Source organism: Neltuma alba, unplaced genomic scaffold (genome assembly GCF_004799145.2).
Source record: "Neltuma alba isolate B1F8T4 unplaced genomic scaffold, ASM479914v2 tig00004570_pilon, whole genome shotgun sequence".
In the NCBI taxonomy this organism is placed as follows: domain Eukaryota; kingdom Viridiplantae; phylum Streptophyta; class Magnoliopsida; order Fabales; family Fabaceae; genus Neltuma; species Neltuma alba.
In genome coordinates this window covers 14,857-31,878 of record NW_021633771.1, presented here as the reverse complement: position 1 = coordinate 31,878, position 17,022 = coordinate 14,857, and the positions used below count along the sequence as shown (strand labels likewise).

The 17,022-nt window shown below is 36.7% G+C and overlaps 2 protein-coding genes across 3 annotated transcripts; both read right to left on the bottom strand.

Annotated features, from left to right (window-relative positions):
- Positions 1-3,848: 3,848 nt before the first annotated feature.
- LOC114745249 (DDT domain-containing protein PTM) lies at positions 3,849-15,427 on the bottom strand. Of its 2 annotated transcripts, none has more exons than XM_028933400.1 (10): positions 14,113-15,427; positions 13,404-14,015; positions 11,481-12,639; positions 10,394-10,676; positions 10,169-10,293; positions 8,379-8,839; positions 7,507-7,535; positions 4,984-5,634; positions 4,544-4,746; positions 3,849-4,069 (listed from the first exon to the last, which is right to left on the bottom strand). In XM_028933400.1, exons 1-10 carry the CDS (start codon positions 15,366-15,368, stop codon positions 4,022-4,024), a joined length of 4,827 nt encoding a protein of 1,608 aa, XP_028789233.1. In that variant the 5' UTR covers positions 15,369-15,427; the 3' UTR covers positions 3,849-4,021. The 2 variants fall into 2 exon arrangements, with proteins under 2 accessions (XP_028789233.1, XP_028789234.1); XM_028933401.1 differs by having other exon boundaries at positions 3,849-3,982.
- On the bottom strand, positions 15,373-16,054 carry LOC114745250 (uncharacterized). Its single transcript, XM_028933402.1, has 2 exons — positions 15,470-16,054; positions 15,373-15,425 (listed from the first exon to the last, which is right to left on the bottom strand). The coding sequence occupies exons 1-2, from the start codon at positions 15,804-15,806 to the stop codon at positions 15,373-15,375; spliced, it is 390 nt and encodes a 129-aa protein (XP_028789235.1). The 5' UTR covers positions 15,807-16,054.
- Between the last annotated feature and the right edge of the window lie 968 nt (positions 16,055-17,022).

The window sequence follows — 17,022 nt, the reverse complement described above, 5'->3', positions numbered from 1 at the left end:
CCATATCGGAGCTTTCCAAGCACCTTCCTGTCATTTTAACCATAGCATGAGGAAGAGGGAAAATTAGGAATATTCTCAGGTTCGGTGTTTAAGTTGTCTCAACCGCAAAGCAGCTTGCCGCTACCGAAGTTTTCTCTGAGACCGAAACTCTGTTGTAATGGGGTGGGGTCGCTGGCATTGACATCGGCGAAAACAATGATCTACGATGACTTCCACGACACCACTGAAGATGCTTCATGATTTTGTGGTGAATGTTTGGCTGGTGCGCGTCCTTTAATTTGCAGTCATGAACAGAGATACAGAGGGGAGAGAGAAGCGGGAGACGGTGGGTGAATAACGCCATAATGATGACGTGTATTGAAAAAAAAACAAAAAACAATGGCACGTATTTACTGGAAAACTCGGTGTTCAGTAATAAGTAAGTGGATGCAAGTTTGGTCCTATATTAAAAACACTTTAACTTTTAGATATTGCTTAGTTCATTATCTAATGGATCCCAAAAATTCAATATTCCTACATAATTCCTCCCCCACTTGGAGGGATACTGTACTGTCAGGAAGAAGTTCAAGGAAGGACTTGGCATCAAAGTTGGGAATAGTAAATCCTTTTTTTGGTTTACTATTGGTCTGACATGACACACTCCACTCATAGACCTCATTCCAGGAAAAGAGGGGAGATTGATATGGATGAGAGGGCAGACTATGTGGAGCCTGGAAGAGAGAAGGACAGATGGGAAATTGGAACAGTGGTTTGATGGGAACACTATTGCTCGAGTGACTAGTGCACAACCACCCGTGAGGAGAGAGGAGAGGATAAAATCTATGGAGACTGTCAACTGATGGTCAATTTACAATAGCAGCAGGAATAGCATGTGGAAACAAATCTGGAAATGGCAAGTACCTGAGAAGATTAAGTCGCTCATGTGGCTTTTGCACATGGAAGAGCACATATTGTGAACCTCAGAAGGAGCAGAGGACTTCAAGTGACAAACAATTGTCCGTCGGATGTGATCAAGAGGAGAACTCTATGCATCTGTTGAGGGAATGACCTGAATGCCAAGGAGAAATGGAAAGCAATCATTAAGCCCTCCTATTGGAATCCTTTTTCTCCTTACAAGGTAGCGAATGGATCAAGTGGAATCTCACCCATGAAGCAGGACTTCACTTCACGAAGAAAATCCATCGGTCAACCTTGTTTGGTCTATGTGCTAGGACATATGGGTCAATAGGTGCAACAAACTCTTTGGTTACCAATGAAGATGGTTTTAACCAGAATGCACATAGCACTTTTTTGAGAGCTTGTATAGACTAGGAAGTTGCTTCATAACAACAAGTTTTACAATCTACACCCATACCATAAAGTACGACAAGCTTCTACGGATGATAACATTGTTAAGCTGGAGGTAGGTGGCTTGGTTCTCCAAGATGGACAAAGTGGATGCGGAGGGGTCATAAAGAAGGCATCTAATGATTGGATTGGTGGATTCTGCTGCAAACTCACAAATGTTCCTCCTACTATCGTAGAGTTGATCAATATCATTCATGGCCTAACCACGTGTTGGAATAGAGGTTTTAGGAAAATTAACATTGTTAGTGATTGTATAAAAGCCATTGCTATGCTAAATTGGGGTTGTACAAGTGACCACCCTTTTTGTGATATTGTAATGATGCTAGGATCCTAATTCATAGGAATTGGGTAGTTCAGATCCATCATGTCCACAGGGAAGGAAACTGTACTGCGGATTCCTAGCTAAATTGTCTCGTACTACAGCTAATAGCTTTTGTATCCTTGATCAACCTCCACCTCTGTGTCCAGAGGCAGATAGTGATGAAGGGCTCTAGTTGTAATCTTTTGCTTTAAGTAATGATATCCAAATTTCCATTCAAAAAATTCAATACTCCCCATAGGTTGCAACAGCTCAAGTCCAATGGAAATTTGTTCACAACAAATGGTTTCCAAATAATGAAAATTCTTCTATGATCCAATGTTTTTTTAAAATTAAATTTCAACATTACTTCTATGATCTTTTATCCTAACATTTTTATTTTAACAAATAAGTATGAGCTAAACATATTTGTCATAGATTGTATGAAATTTTAGGCAAGTTTCACTATTTATCAAGGTATAAAAAATCAGACTAGTTATCGAACTAGTTGACGCAGTGAGTCAAAGATCAATGAGTTAAACTAGAGTCAACCAAGAGATCAACCAATAAAAAATTAAAAAAAACTTAAATTTCATTGTACCATCCAAAGACTAAATATCAATTTCAGTACCTTGATTACTAACAAAATAGTTGTATGCTTACAATTTCTTTCCAACCTTATTTACAATTACTTTGACAAATTAAAATCATAATATCATATATACTACCAAAGTCACTAAATATTATCCTAACAAATATCGAAATAGATATGTGATAACAAAATATTCCTCCCTAAAATCCTTCAATTACTAAGTAAAAATTATCAACAACTTACAAAGGAAAAAGGAAAAAAAATTTTCATTAAAATAGGTTAAAAAAAAAAGCAACTGGGCCCAGTTAATCGTAGTCAATTTAGCTCTGGTACCGGTTTTCAAGTTGAACCAGCTAGTCCAATCCGGGTTTCAATACCATGCTATTTGTAACTTATAATTAATATTGATTTTCTATATATTTATATTTATATTAATGGTTTCCTACAATAAACTCACTAAAAGTTACATTGATTTTCCCCCGCACCTTTGCTATTTCTAAAAACAATTGAAACTATTGCTTGTGACAGAGAATGAAATTAACTAAAATCCTTTGCCATTTATAAGGTAATTAGTATAGAAGGTTATTTTGAAGTTAACTTCCACCAAACTAACAATAACTACTTACTATTTACGTCATGCAATATAGCACATACAAATGGAGTCTTTTTTCCCTTTTCCTGTCAGTTTTTTTCCCCTGACCAAAAAAAACGCTTGATGCTAAAATATGGGACCTTGCTCTATTTCATAAATATGAAAAATACTTTACATATTTTTACCTTTCTTTAATGAGTTTATTAATTACCTTGTGATTGACTACAAGTTGATGACAAAAGTAAAGCTAACACTACTTGCACACATTTCATCCATAAACATTACAAATCATGCTTTAAAGGAGAAAAAAATTCAAAAAACGCAAGGAATGTGTCATCATGAACCTTTCAAGAGTTCCCTTGTTTCAAGGTCAAACTCAGATTATACTTAAAAGCTCACCTTCTTTAATTACTCAGGCATCCCGTTTGATCTGTTAACAACACAGATCTCAAATAAGATGTGTTGTTCACAGCCAGTGAACAATACATCATCCTATATATACACTATAATAGCAGCTACTATATAATGGAGCCACAAGAACATGATGGCCAAATGACTTATCACTAGCTACAAACCCTGAAAATGAGCTTTTTAGTCTCTTTTCCTTTCTTTTTTTCTTGATCAAGGAATAATGACAGCAGAAAACATTCTTGCAGGGCTATAATTCCTCCTTGCCAAGTAAGCAATGCTATGATCATATATTGATTTCTTCAAAAGGTTTAAATATAAAGGACAGCCAGGGAATCATTCAATATATGACTTACATGAGAAAGAATGTAACTAAAAAATGAATACACTGGATTAGATTAACAATCATTAACAATGCAATTAATGTATGAATTCTCTAAGCTATCCTCCTCAAATGCAATTTTCTTCAGCCTCTCTAACATGTTTGTCCTTGCCATATTCTTCTTTCCCTCTAAATGGTAGCATGCTGCACCACAAGATTCTGATCGATCAATCATTTCTCCTCTTGTGACGACCATCAAACTGGTTAGTTTTCCCTGTTTCTTTTTTTTCTTTTTTTCTTTTTTCATTTTTAATTGAATGAAACTGATGAAGGAGCATCATTCTCCTGCAGGAAGTAAAAGGACCTACAAGAAATTGGCGTCCGGTGTCCAACTGTATATCCTTTCCGTACGAATCACTAAACCTGCAGTGAAGCCAGATATAAGAATCTTATACAAACTTGCTATATATGATCATTGGGTTGATAGCTTTTTGCACTTCCACAGGACATCTATTAGACCATGTTCATACAATCAATAGAACGAACACACACATTCACATTCACAAGCAATGTTTTTGGGCTTTGCAACTTCCTGTTTTTATTAAAGGGTCCTAACAAAATAATTCAGTCATATTATTAATAATGGAAAAGGCCAAATCATCCAAAATTATAGTTTCAAAGTAGTTAATATTCAGTTTTCTATAATTATTTTATACCACTGCTCTAGCTAGTTACACCAATCAACCACCACAAGCTAGCCTTTCTAATTCATTAACAGAGCTAGAATGTGAAAATTGTTCACATGAAAATTATTCCAAGAAAAGATTACAAACAGTTGACCACTAATAAATATTCCTTTTGTCAAAAAAAAAAAAAGCATAAAATAAGGCGTTAAATACCAGTAAAAGCTTGTCATCACGAAATTCAGGTGTAATTATGATAATACGACCTTTTCATGGATCTTAAGAAGTTCCAGGAGTGTACCTGACTCAATGGCTGAAGTGAAACAGAATTATGTAGTTCCTCTGCATACTCGGTTGCTGCTTTGATTTCAGCATGAGTCATGGCATTATTATTCTTGTGGGGACACATTGGTGCAGTCCTATCACGACAAACATGACACCGAAATCCAATGAGTTGTCTGACATTCTCCAGAGTGAGTCCAAAAGCATCCCCATGAAACCACTCTGCATATTAACGCATCAAGTTAGATCACACTACAATACATATTTAATACAGAAAATCCACCATTTTGACCCCAAAAAAATACAGAAAAAGCACCATAAAGCAGCAGCTAATACCTTATAAAACATAGTTGAAATGGTATCCCAACCATTAAGAAGCAGGATATCATTTGAATTATAATATTTTCTTTCCATCCTATGCCCTTACTAAAAAGTAAAGAACAGTGGCAAAGAAGTTACCTCCACAGATTTCACAAGCAATATAATTCAAAGTGCACGCATCTCCACAACAAAGATGACATTTTGGTTGATCAAAGGTGCTAGAAAGACCTTCTGAGGTACCAAGATGCTTTTTCTCCTTAAACAGCATTACTCGTTCATCATTTGGCTTTGTGGACAACCTAAGACCATTGAGCCAGTAACTATTACAGATATGAGTTCGTTTCTTACGCTCAAAAGTTACTGCTGTCTTAGAACGAGAAGTAGTTTCCTTGGGCTTCCTAGATGTTTCCTTGGGCTTCCTAGATGTCACCTTCTTGGATTTACTTTTCTTTCCCTTTTTACGTCCCACATTCCTTTTCTTTTGCACATACAAGCATTTGGCCTTCCTAGCTGAACGACGAAGAGGTATACTTGACGGGACCTTCTTATTGGTTTGAGATTTTCCTTGCCGCCTCTTACTCAATGGCCTTTTGCTGCATTTTTGCTTAACTGGTCTGCCCACTGAAGGAACCTTTCGACCCTTTTGTGACTGAATATTCCCTAGTTTTGGGTCAAGTTTTCTTCTTTTAGAATTAGAATTTACATGCATCCCATCCAGGCATCTGTGACACGAATATCTGCACTCAGCAGTGCTACCAGATTTTCTGACATGCCTCTTATGGAAGAATCCTGTCATCAGATATTGGAGTACAAATAAGTTCGCATACACAACACTAAGAAAAGGGGAAAGAAGCAGCATAAGAAGCATAGAAAGTTTCAAATATTGAATCATACGAAAATTCATACATATTTTCCATGTCTCGCCCTGAGAAAAGGTAGGAACAGGTATCATTATCAGTTCCTTTGTGTGTGTGTGCGCGCTCGTGTGTGTAGACATACATCCGGCTGGCAAAAGCAAGGTGCCTCCCAAGTGAAGCAAGAATTGTATACAATAAAACAACTTCTAATGCTTCAGTTATATAATTCAAATTACAGGACACTCAATTACACAAGTCAAAAAAGGGTTTACATCCAAAATAAATTCAAAATCAAACATAAGAAACAAAGCATTAGGTATCAGAGAGATTCCACATATCCTTATATTCAATTTAACTGACTTTTCATCTATCTGATTACATTTTGCCCAAAACGGCTCATCCAATATCATAATGGTGCCACTACGTTTCAACAAAAGTTTCCATAAGCAGTTTATGCAACAAGAGTCTCCAAAAGTAAACAAATCGATCTAGGGCTTCCCTTATATGCACACTTTCCCTTTTTTACTGATTTAAAGAAGCCAAGGAACAAGAAGCTTGTCTTGCGCCTAGCCATAAAGCATATCAAGCACCCGAACTAATAGTCCCAACCTAAGCGTTGACCAAGGTTCAGGAGCTGCCCACACATGTATTTTGGGTCTCCCTACTAGACATGTCAAAAATAACTAGGAAACCGCAACCTGGGAGATCTAAACATATATTTATTCATGATCTATACCTACCTCACCAATCTCAAAATAGCCTTTTGTTTTATGTGCACTTCCGTTAGTCTTCACGTTACTTCATCTTGTAATCCTGGTTTTGAATTATGTTTTCCACTTTTTATAGAAAAAATGCATAATGGTAAACTCCGTGTATGTGTGACTAGGAATCAATTGACATGAAGAAGAATTTACACTTAAAAAATTTCGTTTCATTATCCTATTGTCCAATGCACTTGTCATCGTTCTGACTGTCGTAATAAAACTAATAACCCCACTAATCCTGCATGCCAGTTTTCAGAAAGATTCAATAACATCAATACACACGATCAAGGAGGTAATTGATTCTTATACTTGAAAATAATATCATACATTCATTTTATGATATAGTGATGGTACACTAAACACCTTTGAGTTACCGTAAAATTTTCTACATATAAAATTCATGGTAGAAAGACGTTGGATCCAATGACGCAAAATTGATTTTAACAGGCATCAAAAGCAATGGATTCCACCTACTCACTTCATTACCATCACGATGCTTACATAGGTACTCTGATCCCTTTATATAGTCCAGAGCTTTTTCAAAAACTCTATCTACCACTAGCACCCCAAAAAACCATTTCCAACTATTACAATTATATCCACGAGCTGAGTTCTCCCCATAGCATCCAATTGAAGATTATCTTTATATTTAAGTTTGAAACTTTAAGCACAAAAGAAATGACCATGTCAACTCCCATAAAAAGTATAATGAGATTTCAACATCGATCATGACCGAACCCATAGATGATATAAACAAATCTCATCCAGAAAAATGGCAAATATAAGTACTACCATAAACAAAAATAACTTGTATGCATTGTACAAAAAGAGAAAGAAAATCATGCGTAAACATATTCATGGCTACATCTCGTGTCTGCATTGAAAGCCTAAAATTTTTTTTTCTATATGCAAAGGCTAACAAGTTTTGATTCAAGACATAAACATATTTACGATGAAACAACACAAAAATTCCATCAACAAGCTGCAGTAAACATCACCAAGAGAAATCAAAAGCACCAGATTTAAGTGCAAATGCTCACCATTACAGTACTGGCAGCCCACAGCTTCCCTGGCAAGAAATGGGGGAAAAAGTTACTACTGGAATAATTAAGGTAAGAACATCAAAATGCCATTAACCAAGGATTAAAAAACCCAACTAGACCAGCTGCTTCAGCTGACTGGAACACGAAGCAGTCCTTAGTCCAGACCAGAATATGACGAAAACTGGACTAGAATAGAACCAATCAGAGATCAGCTAAATTAGCCAAAACTGGACTGGTTTTGGAAGACCAGACTAAATAAAGCAACAATGTCATGTACACAATTCCACCCCAGAAAAGATAGCAAGGCCCGCATTTCTGAATATTAACTTAATAAAACGTGCTCTTCATGTCTTCTGCTCAGGGTTTCTTATTAAAACATGCAGAGAGACTGTTTATGTTGGCTTCCTTGATACGCTTTCCACATTTGTTTCAGATTTTCTTTTCTTATCTTTTCTTTCCTTGTTGGAATAGTGAATGTGACGGCTAGGTTAATTAAACCAAGTGTCTAGATGATTAGTGGGATGACTCGCATTACATGCAATAACCCTTATGCTTTATCTAATTTATAACTATAAATTGAGACATCAGATGCCTAACTAAGCAAGCCAATAACTTCCATTAAGAACATAACGTTTTCTCCATTTCTATTCAATGGCAATCCTGTCTCCCGTCCTTGCATTTCTTTTCACCTCTTCTCTAACATGTTTATTCTAATATTAAAATCACACAAATGAATGCATTTTAAACCCAGATACAACCAAACCAGAATATGCAAGTGCTGCAAATAACATAACTAGAGGGGGGGGGGGCACGCAGGATATCGAACTGAAATCAAAACATTTCTAAGCAAAAGTGACCTCAAAAGGTACCTGGTTAGGACATCTTTGTTGCAGTGGCCGCACTGATGATAGGTAGGCCTTTCCATCCTAGAAAACAAATATGAAAAACCCCGTTTTTGCGTAGCTCTCTTATTAAATCCACTGATCGCCAGAACTTTTCCTGGTTTCGTTTCATTGGACTTGCGAGCAATTTTTTTGTCCTCAAAATTCTTTATAAGATGCAAGGGAACATAAGGTTCTTCCAGCCAATATTTTTTCCTGTCACTTGAGGATTCTTCCAACAAAGAACCATGTTTCTTAACAATATCTGGGATAGCCCTTCTCTTCCCAAAATCAAGAAGATATTTTACGGTTTCCCTTTCAGTGCTCTTCCTGCGTACAATTACTTTTTTGAACAGCCTGATTGATTTTCTGGATTCCTTGTCCAACGCCCATAGAGGATGAGTATTCTCAATGTCATGCCACCTAATGTTTGAATCAAGCTCTCTAACCTGAAACCCCGCCATAGCTTAATGAACTTAGAACATAAGAGACAGCTAATTCATGACAATAAGTGCAATTTTATAACCTACTGTTACTGATAGTTTAGCAAGAGTATAAAGCCAAAATGTACTAAAAATTATCAAACCATGCCCGAGTTTGCGTCTTTGCATGAATAGGTACATTTTCATCACCAGTCATATTATTCCAAAAACAGTCCTCAATTCTAGTGCAGCCCATTGGGACGGCGTACATGGTGCAGTTTAGTTACTATTTGTTAGGAGCATGTTATTTTCACATTTTGAAAAACAATTGTTTCGGTTAAAATAGTTCAATAAAAAAAAGGTAAAGATGTTTCATTCAAAATCAATGCTTTCACTAATTTGTTCCTTTCAACTGGAAGCATTGCTAGAATTTTCACAGCAAGACCTTACCCCAATCATTAGTATCCATTTATTTGGCGGTGCCCAAGTGCCTATTTGGTTCAGCGATGAGAGCTCGAATAAGTCCGTTTGAATCTAAATAAGTGATTATGAAGCATGTTTATCTTATTTGCGTAATGTTTACAAAATCCCGATGAATTATGATTTCACTCTTTTACCGCACTTTTAGGATAAGCACCAAGGAATAGCTTATGCATTTGAAGAATTCCTATCAATTTTTATCAACTGAATTTCTCCAACCAATCATCCCACACTTCCGAAAATCTCTCCCCAAATGATTATATTTAATAACATTTATTAGATTCATGCCTTTTTGGTAATTATACATCCATAAGTGATTTTAATAAATGCAAACCAAACATAATTACAATTCTTAAAGTCACTAATAAAATAAAATAAAACATATCCAAACAGAAATCACGATTAATCAACATTACTTATAGCCAGTGTCACTTATAAAATTCACAATTATCTAAAATCACAATTATTCACTGCTAATCCAAAAGGGCACTAAGACATAGAAAACATATATGGATCTTTCATTCCAAAAGATTGAATTTACTGTATTGACCTTCTGGCCCTTTTGTTTAATGTTCTAGACAGACCAAGAATAGATTGCAAGAAAAATGTTCAGGGGAGCTGTTAAGGAACGGAGTTAAATGTTGATTGATTAGCTCAAATTAACTAATATCACGGTTGATGTCATTAAGACTAAATTAATTGACAACACTAAAATATATGGTAGTGATAAGCTCAAATTTGAAACTAAACATCAACCATAGAAACAAGAGTGCAACTAAGGTACCAAAACCGATAAGAATGTTATCCTAAATAATCCAACTACGATACCGGTGTTAAAGACCACAAATGGGTAAGTCCTAATTAAAATGATCTTACCTGGATGGCAAGTTGCTCCACACTAATTGATGTCTCAACAGCAGCTCTCCAAGCAACACATTTGCTTCTCTTTGGAAAATCAGAATTCTCAAGATATAGAATGCCCGGTATCTTTGCACACCCAGCTGTAAAATGTCTAACTTCAGAAAAATTCAAAATAATCGCTAGGATTAAATAACTCCTAACACAAGCACTAAAATATAGATGTGGAAATAATTTGCAAACCTTGTCTAGCAGCCTTGGTAACCAAAGAGCATGGCAGAACCTTCCAATTAAACAAATGACGGGAAAGCCGACCACCTCTCCACCAATACGTTCCCAAACCACTTGCGTTAGAAGATGCACTGGACTCAATATCAGAGCACCTTGCCCTTTTCCTTCCAATACTATGCCTCCAAGATGTGCGTGAACTGGCCACAATATGACAAGCCGAACCCATGGTAACAGCAGAATCCACATGTTTCCACCAGTCTGCCGAAAGAGCAAGAGGCCGCAAGTTGGACTCTAACTGCAGAAAAGATTAAGGATGCTTAAGTATGAACCAGAGGACAATGTAAATCCAAAACCTAGACGATCTGAGCCCCGTCCAGGTTTGTGGTGATGAGGCTTGAGATCCAATTAATCTGAAAACCATCATCTCATCCTCAATAACAACAGAAAGCACAAAAGCAATGGAACAAGTTCAAGCCCCCGGTTGTCAATAGCAGGAGAAAGGCATGATTAATTATGTAAATGAAAAACAGAATTGCCAATCAACAAGTTGTGTGATACACATTTTATATATAGCTTGTACAATTAATTATGTTTAATAAGCGTGCTTCAAGTGACTTGTACATTAATGAGGGCTAGGAAGCTAATATGCTAGTTAATGATTCAGAAAGAAATAATATACGTTTTCAAAACTTACTTTCATGGGATGGCATGATCAAACGAATTATTAATTGAATCCTATGATTTGATCCTCAGCACCCCTTGGCCAAACCCTAAGTATGATTTTGATTTTGACTATTTAGTAATCAACAAATAGTGCTAAAAGAATATTAAAATTGCAGAGATACCCACTCGTCGAGGGTTAAACACATATTGACATAGATCAACAATAGTTTGTTCCACTTAATTACTGCTAGTAAAGATTTGGGAGAAAATTTTACATGGGTCATCACAATACTACCGAATAAGAAATGACTCGATCAATGATGTCAAAAAGATCTTCATATATTGCAATTGCAATATAAGCTACTCACACAGCTGATTATTGAAAGATATATTTTGCAATAAATAACTGGAAGAGACAAAGGAAACAAATCCTTACAGTCAGTAATGAGCATTTAATAGATGCAACATCAGATGCCTTAAGAAGATTGTTACGCCAATTCTTAGAATGATGGAGGCTCAACCATGGCCCCAGTAGAAGCCCACGTAATCGATCCTCAAGGGAGAGAATATAAAATATGACATCTTTAAGATGGGCATTCTGGTTCTTTGGTTGAAATCCAACTAAATCACTTTTAGAAACTTCCTGAATAGGCATCACCACAGAGTTAAACAAACAATCTCTGTCATCATTTTCAACTTTGCATGTAAAGCACCACCCACATTTTTCCTTTCGGGCAGCTGCATTAACACTTTGAGAACTTGGCCAGCAGAAGTTCGTAGATTTCTTAATAATAGCCTTTGCTTGTTCTGAAATTAAGTCTTCTTCAGACATTTCAATACTCTTGTTGGTTTTTTCAGGAGATTTACGTATCAACTCCTCAGCCACTAGTGAAGCTGTTCGAGCAAAGCTGTAATAGTTTATGTAGTCAGTTCCACATAGCATTTCTGAAGTAGCTCTATTCCCAGTGGACTTAGCTGATGCGGTATAACCAGCACCTGCAGATGTTAAGTTTACCTTGTGGCTTGTATCTAAGCGGGAAGACCTCAGAGAAGCACGACTGACTGTGTGCAATTTCTCTGGTATTCCCAGCTGATTCAGGGCTCCACCAGGTCTATTGGAATCATGGAATCCATATGTTCGAGGATCATCATCAGTGGTTGATCTCATTTTTGTTGTTTCAGCTGATACCTCTGAAGCAACACAGGGACTTTCTGTTGTTATCACTGAATCTAACTGTCTCTCAGCTTTGAGAAACTCTTGGCCAAAAGGTTGTGCAGTAGAAGTTTCTTCATAATTTCTTTGATCGGCAGCCTGATTAGTGTCCAAGAATGCTTCTGAGGATGAAAAAGGTGCTGGGGATGGATATATAGCAGAGTATTCTGTCTTCATGTGCATGTACCTGCTAGCACTTTGATTTGAGAGTTCCAGCTGATAAGCTGCTCCATTTAAGTTAAAAGGAATTTCCCAGTGCTTGCAGATTGCCATTAATATGCTACCATAGAAAGCATCAGCCGCTTTTAGCACCTCAATTACAACATGCAGATCATTAATGTGGTAGTAATTGAACAAGGATCTCATGTCAGATGAATCTGATCTGAAATATTTTTAAAAACCAGATAAAGTGAGCAGAAAGCAAGATGATCAAAGGCAAAACAAATTAATATAGGACTGTAAATCTGTATCGTCAAAACTACAATGTGGCTAGCATTTTCTCATATAAAGGTGCAAGGCAACCACAGTGAGTCAGATCAGGGAGGAGCATAAAATATCAAATAGAAGTCATTAGTTCATTGCAAATCACCCCAAAACGACAATAAGACTAGAATTATGTTTCGAAGTTTATGAGGGAACCGACTGGTAAGTCATGCATCACTCAACTATTTGGGAATTTAATGTGGCCAGATAGGGAGACATTAATGAAATGGAAAGGTTTATATATTATTTTAAAAATTATCCTTGCAATTAGAATGTGATTCTAGCAAGTTTTTAACCAAGGAGGATATAATTGTAATTGGCTGAGATGCTAACTGGGAGCAGGAAGTGGTCTGAGAGATTGTCAATTACCATTCTACTCTATCATTAAAATAAAACTCCTAAGCAATTTCCCTACCCCCTTTGATTATTTCATTCCATTCTATTCCATCCCGTGCTATCCATCCAAACAAGCCCAAGATTTTCTTGACTGACCTCCAATTTATGTAAATCCATATCATGCATTCCTCTGACATATGCTCCCAAACTTAGAATTATTATTTATAAGGCAACCCAGTGCAAGCACCTATAGTAGAAGAAGAGTTGACATTTATAATAGCAAGGAAGTAGTATCAATATCCAGATAAAAGGTATGTGCACACTTACACTAACAGGTAACCACAGCTATCAAAATAAAGACGACCATGAGGATCAATTCCTAAAAGATCTGCTCCTCGAAGTGATTTTTGTGGTTTCATCCAAGGCTTACGTCTGCCAATTGCACACTCAGGGCAATACCAGTCACCTTCAGGTAAATGGTCATTTGCAACCCCTACACACCTGGAGTGGAATGCAGCAGGGCAGCCATCACAACATATTAAACTTCCATCCATCTTGCAAAGGTAACAGTCATCACTGTTCCAGTCAGTTGTGACATCAACAACCTCCTCAGACAGAGAAAAGCCACCAGACATGTCCATCGGAGCTCTTCTTTTCTTGCAAATGTCAAAATACATACTTTGATCAAAACTCATATCAGCCTCAGTAACCAAAGATCTTCTGTTAAGCTCCAACCTTATGGCTTCCACTTCCATCATATCATCACAAAGGCACTGAAGAATTTCAATCTTTAAAGTTACAGGCTGCTTGTAGTAGTCACCCCCAAACATGAAGTACTTAAGATCAAAACCAGTTTTAAGTCCAGAACCATGAATCAGAAGATACTCAGCCATAAAAATAGGCCATGTGACCAGATCCAACAAATCCCAGTTCAAATTTCTGCAAGAAAAAATATGATGAAAATGTATATAATCCACAAGAATCAAGACCAAATATATTGATTTGTAAGACCAATGGATGCAAAAATAAAATATACCTCAGGCAATCGGATGCAGATTGGCAACCCTCATTTGAAAGGTATTCCAAGTGCTTTCTAAGAGTTTGTAAAATAGAAACATGAATGTTGTCAAATAATATGTTAGGATTTACACTCTTCAGTGCAGTTACAAAATCTTCCAACTCAAAAGGACTTAAAAATAGTATAGTACTGAAGGACCTCAAACAAGCATAAATGGAAAAAAGATCAAGAATAGGAATGTTATCTAAGTTCAAATTTTGAGAAGAAGGGGGGAGTTGCAGCTTTGGCGGAAGTTCACTGCACTGTTCATACTGCTCAGAACCAGAAACAACCGTTTTTTCTTCTGTTATGGCACTGGGCCCTGGAGACATGAAAGGATCATCCATCACATTCATTGTTATAGGGCTTGAGTCACGTTTTAGAGCTGATGCACGGCGAGAACTCCTCCTTAAAACTGTCTCTGGAGCGGCCTTTAGATTCTCTGATAGTTTTCTTCTCTTCCTTCGGCCCCTTCCTTGTTTATATTGGCTTCCTGGATCATTTTGACATTCTTGAGTTATAGCAATACCAGCTTCAGGACTATGCTCCTGCCAAACCTCCAGAGAATCACAATCCTTAGAAGAAATAGCATTTGAAACCCCATGAGAGTCAAAAGCCACAGTACCTCCATCTTCCTTTTGCTCAATCATACTCACAGAAGCGTCTTCACCTGTACGCTCACGGAAACAATCAATTCCCTCCAATTTCATCGAATCAGGGATATAATCCAAATTTCCTTTAACACTATCATCTTGTACAGAATTTTGATTAATATCCGTCTCTGACTTAGGGCTTTGCCCCATTTTAAACAAACCACCTCCATCTGACAGTTTCTCTCCAGCATTATCACCCTGAGTTTCCTTAGCTTCATCGCATACCTCCTCATTCAAATCAAAATTACATTCCCGCTTCGAAATTCCAACTGCTGGACAATCTACAGCAGTCACGTCCCCGCTGGCATCAATTTCATGATTCACATCCACATTTAAATCGATGCAACCCCGTTCCTTCAAACCATTCTCAGTATTAACATGTGAGCTACATCCATCATTCAGATCCAAGGCCTCGTTCAGGTTAAGTCTGGCATTCAAATCAAGCCCGTCTTTTACACAATCCGTTATGCTGGAATTACCATTAGTAGATATACTTTCTTTGGATTTCTCTTCATTCCCGCTTTCCGTCCGTTGAATTTCTTTGATCCCGTTAGAGCTGGCACTCCAATTCAAATTCCCCATTATTTCAGTTCCCAAAGTCAAATTCCCTCCTGCCCCATTTGCCGCCCCCGGGCTTCCCTTCAACCCACTACCTAATTCACCATTTACTTTAAAATTCCCACTAGAAGAAACACCTTCATCAGAAACCCCCCTCAATTCAGAATCATTTAGCATGGAAACACCCAAATTCTCATCAATATTACCTGGGCTTCCACTGGTGTCATGCTTCCTTTCTACACGACGCCTCTTCTTGGGTTTCCTTCCCCGGCGCTTCACCTTTACTAACTCTGGTTCCCCTTGAACAAGAGAAGCCACGTCAGACGACTCAAGCTCCTCAGAATTACCATCTTCATAAACGATCTCAACGAAACCAGACGATGAATCGAAAGATTTCACTGTTCCCGAAATAATCCCAACCCCCTTGACCTCCTTCTTAACAGTTCTGCCCACGAACTCCATTTGAAGAAGAGGAAGAACTATAATTCCCAGCACAACTTGTGATCCCTGCAAGGAGTGAAAAAAATAATTCGAAAAATTGGGTTTTAGGCGCCGAAAAAAGGAGGAAAGAGGGTTTGGTTGGAGAACAGGAAGCCTGTGAAGGAAAAACAAAAAAATATAAGTCGCCTGAGAAATGTTTGTAACGGGCACACAGTGAAAGCCTGAAAGGAGGAGGGAGCGCGGAAGTTAGAGAGACGTCACGCTCTCTCTTTCCGAGAAACCAAAATGGGTCAAACGAAGTAAATCCCCGAAGGAAGGAAATCAAAGTGGGTGAAAATCCAAGACAAAAAAGAAAACATCTTTGAATGAGCTCCTTGGCAATTTTTTATCGATTGCCAGGACAAGTAGTTCAAAGGAAGTCGCTTTGCTTTTACTTGTCCGTTGACGGTAAAATTTTCCTACTCGTTTGTGCATGAATAGTTAAATATGTACATAAAAATGAATTAAAATCCTTAAAAGTAATAAATAAATATATAAAAGAATGTATTTTTTCAAAATGTTCTTAGAGATAATGTTATGAACAGTGAAAAAGAGATTAGAGAGAATGTGTCTGATTAATTGATACAGTGTTAGGACATCTAATGAAGAAAAAGATTGGTTAAAATTTCAGGCATCTTTTATATATCATACATATAAGACCATGCACATCAAAAATTATATCCTGTATATAAAAAGAAAACAATAATCGAAGATGATTTAGCAGGTTTCCTACATTTGCTGAGCTTTAAACGAAGAAGAAATTGTATCTTTCAGACATAATTATGATTTTTTTTTTGTTTGGTCTGTAACTACATGCAGTTTAAGTATATAACATTCATTGCAGGCAATTTATTTTCTATTGATTAGTTACGTACTAAATTACTCATCTGGTTTTATTTATAAGTTACTTTTAAAATGTTTCATATAGACTAAGAAAAATATTAAATTTCATTAACTCTCATTTAAAATTTAACAACTTTTCAATTTTATCCATGTTTAATATACATTATGTCTCATGTAAACAAAGTCAACACAATAATAAACAAAAAGTAAAATTATATATCCATAAAAAAAATTTTGAGTACTCTATAAATAGAATTAAAAAAATCTTCTCTCTCTATTCTATAAATAGAACCAAAAGAGTATTTCATCCAAAAATATTCTAAGTCATTTAAATATAATATTAGTATTAATAATA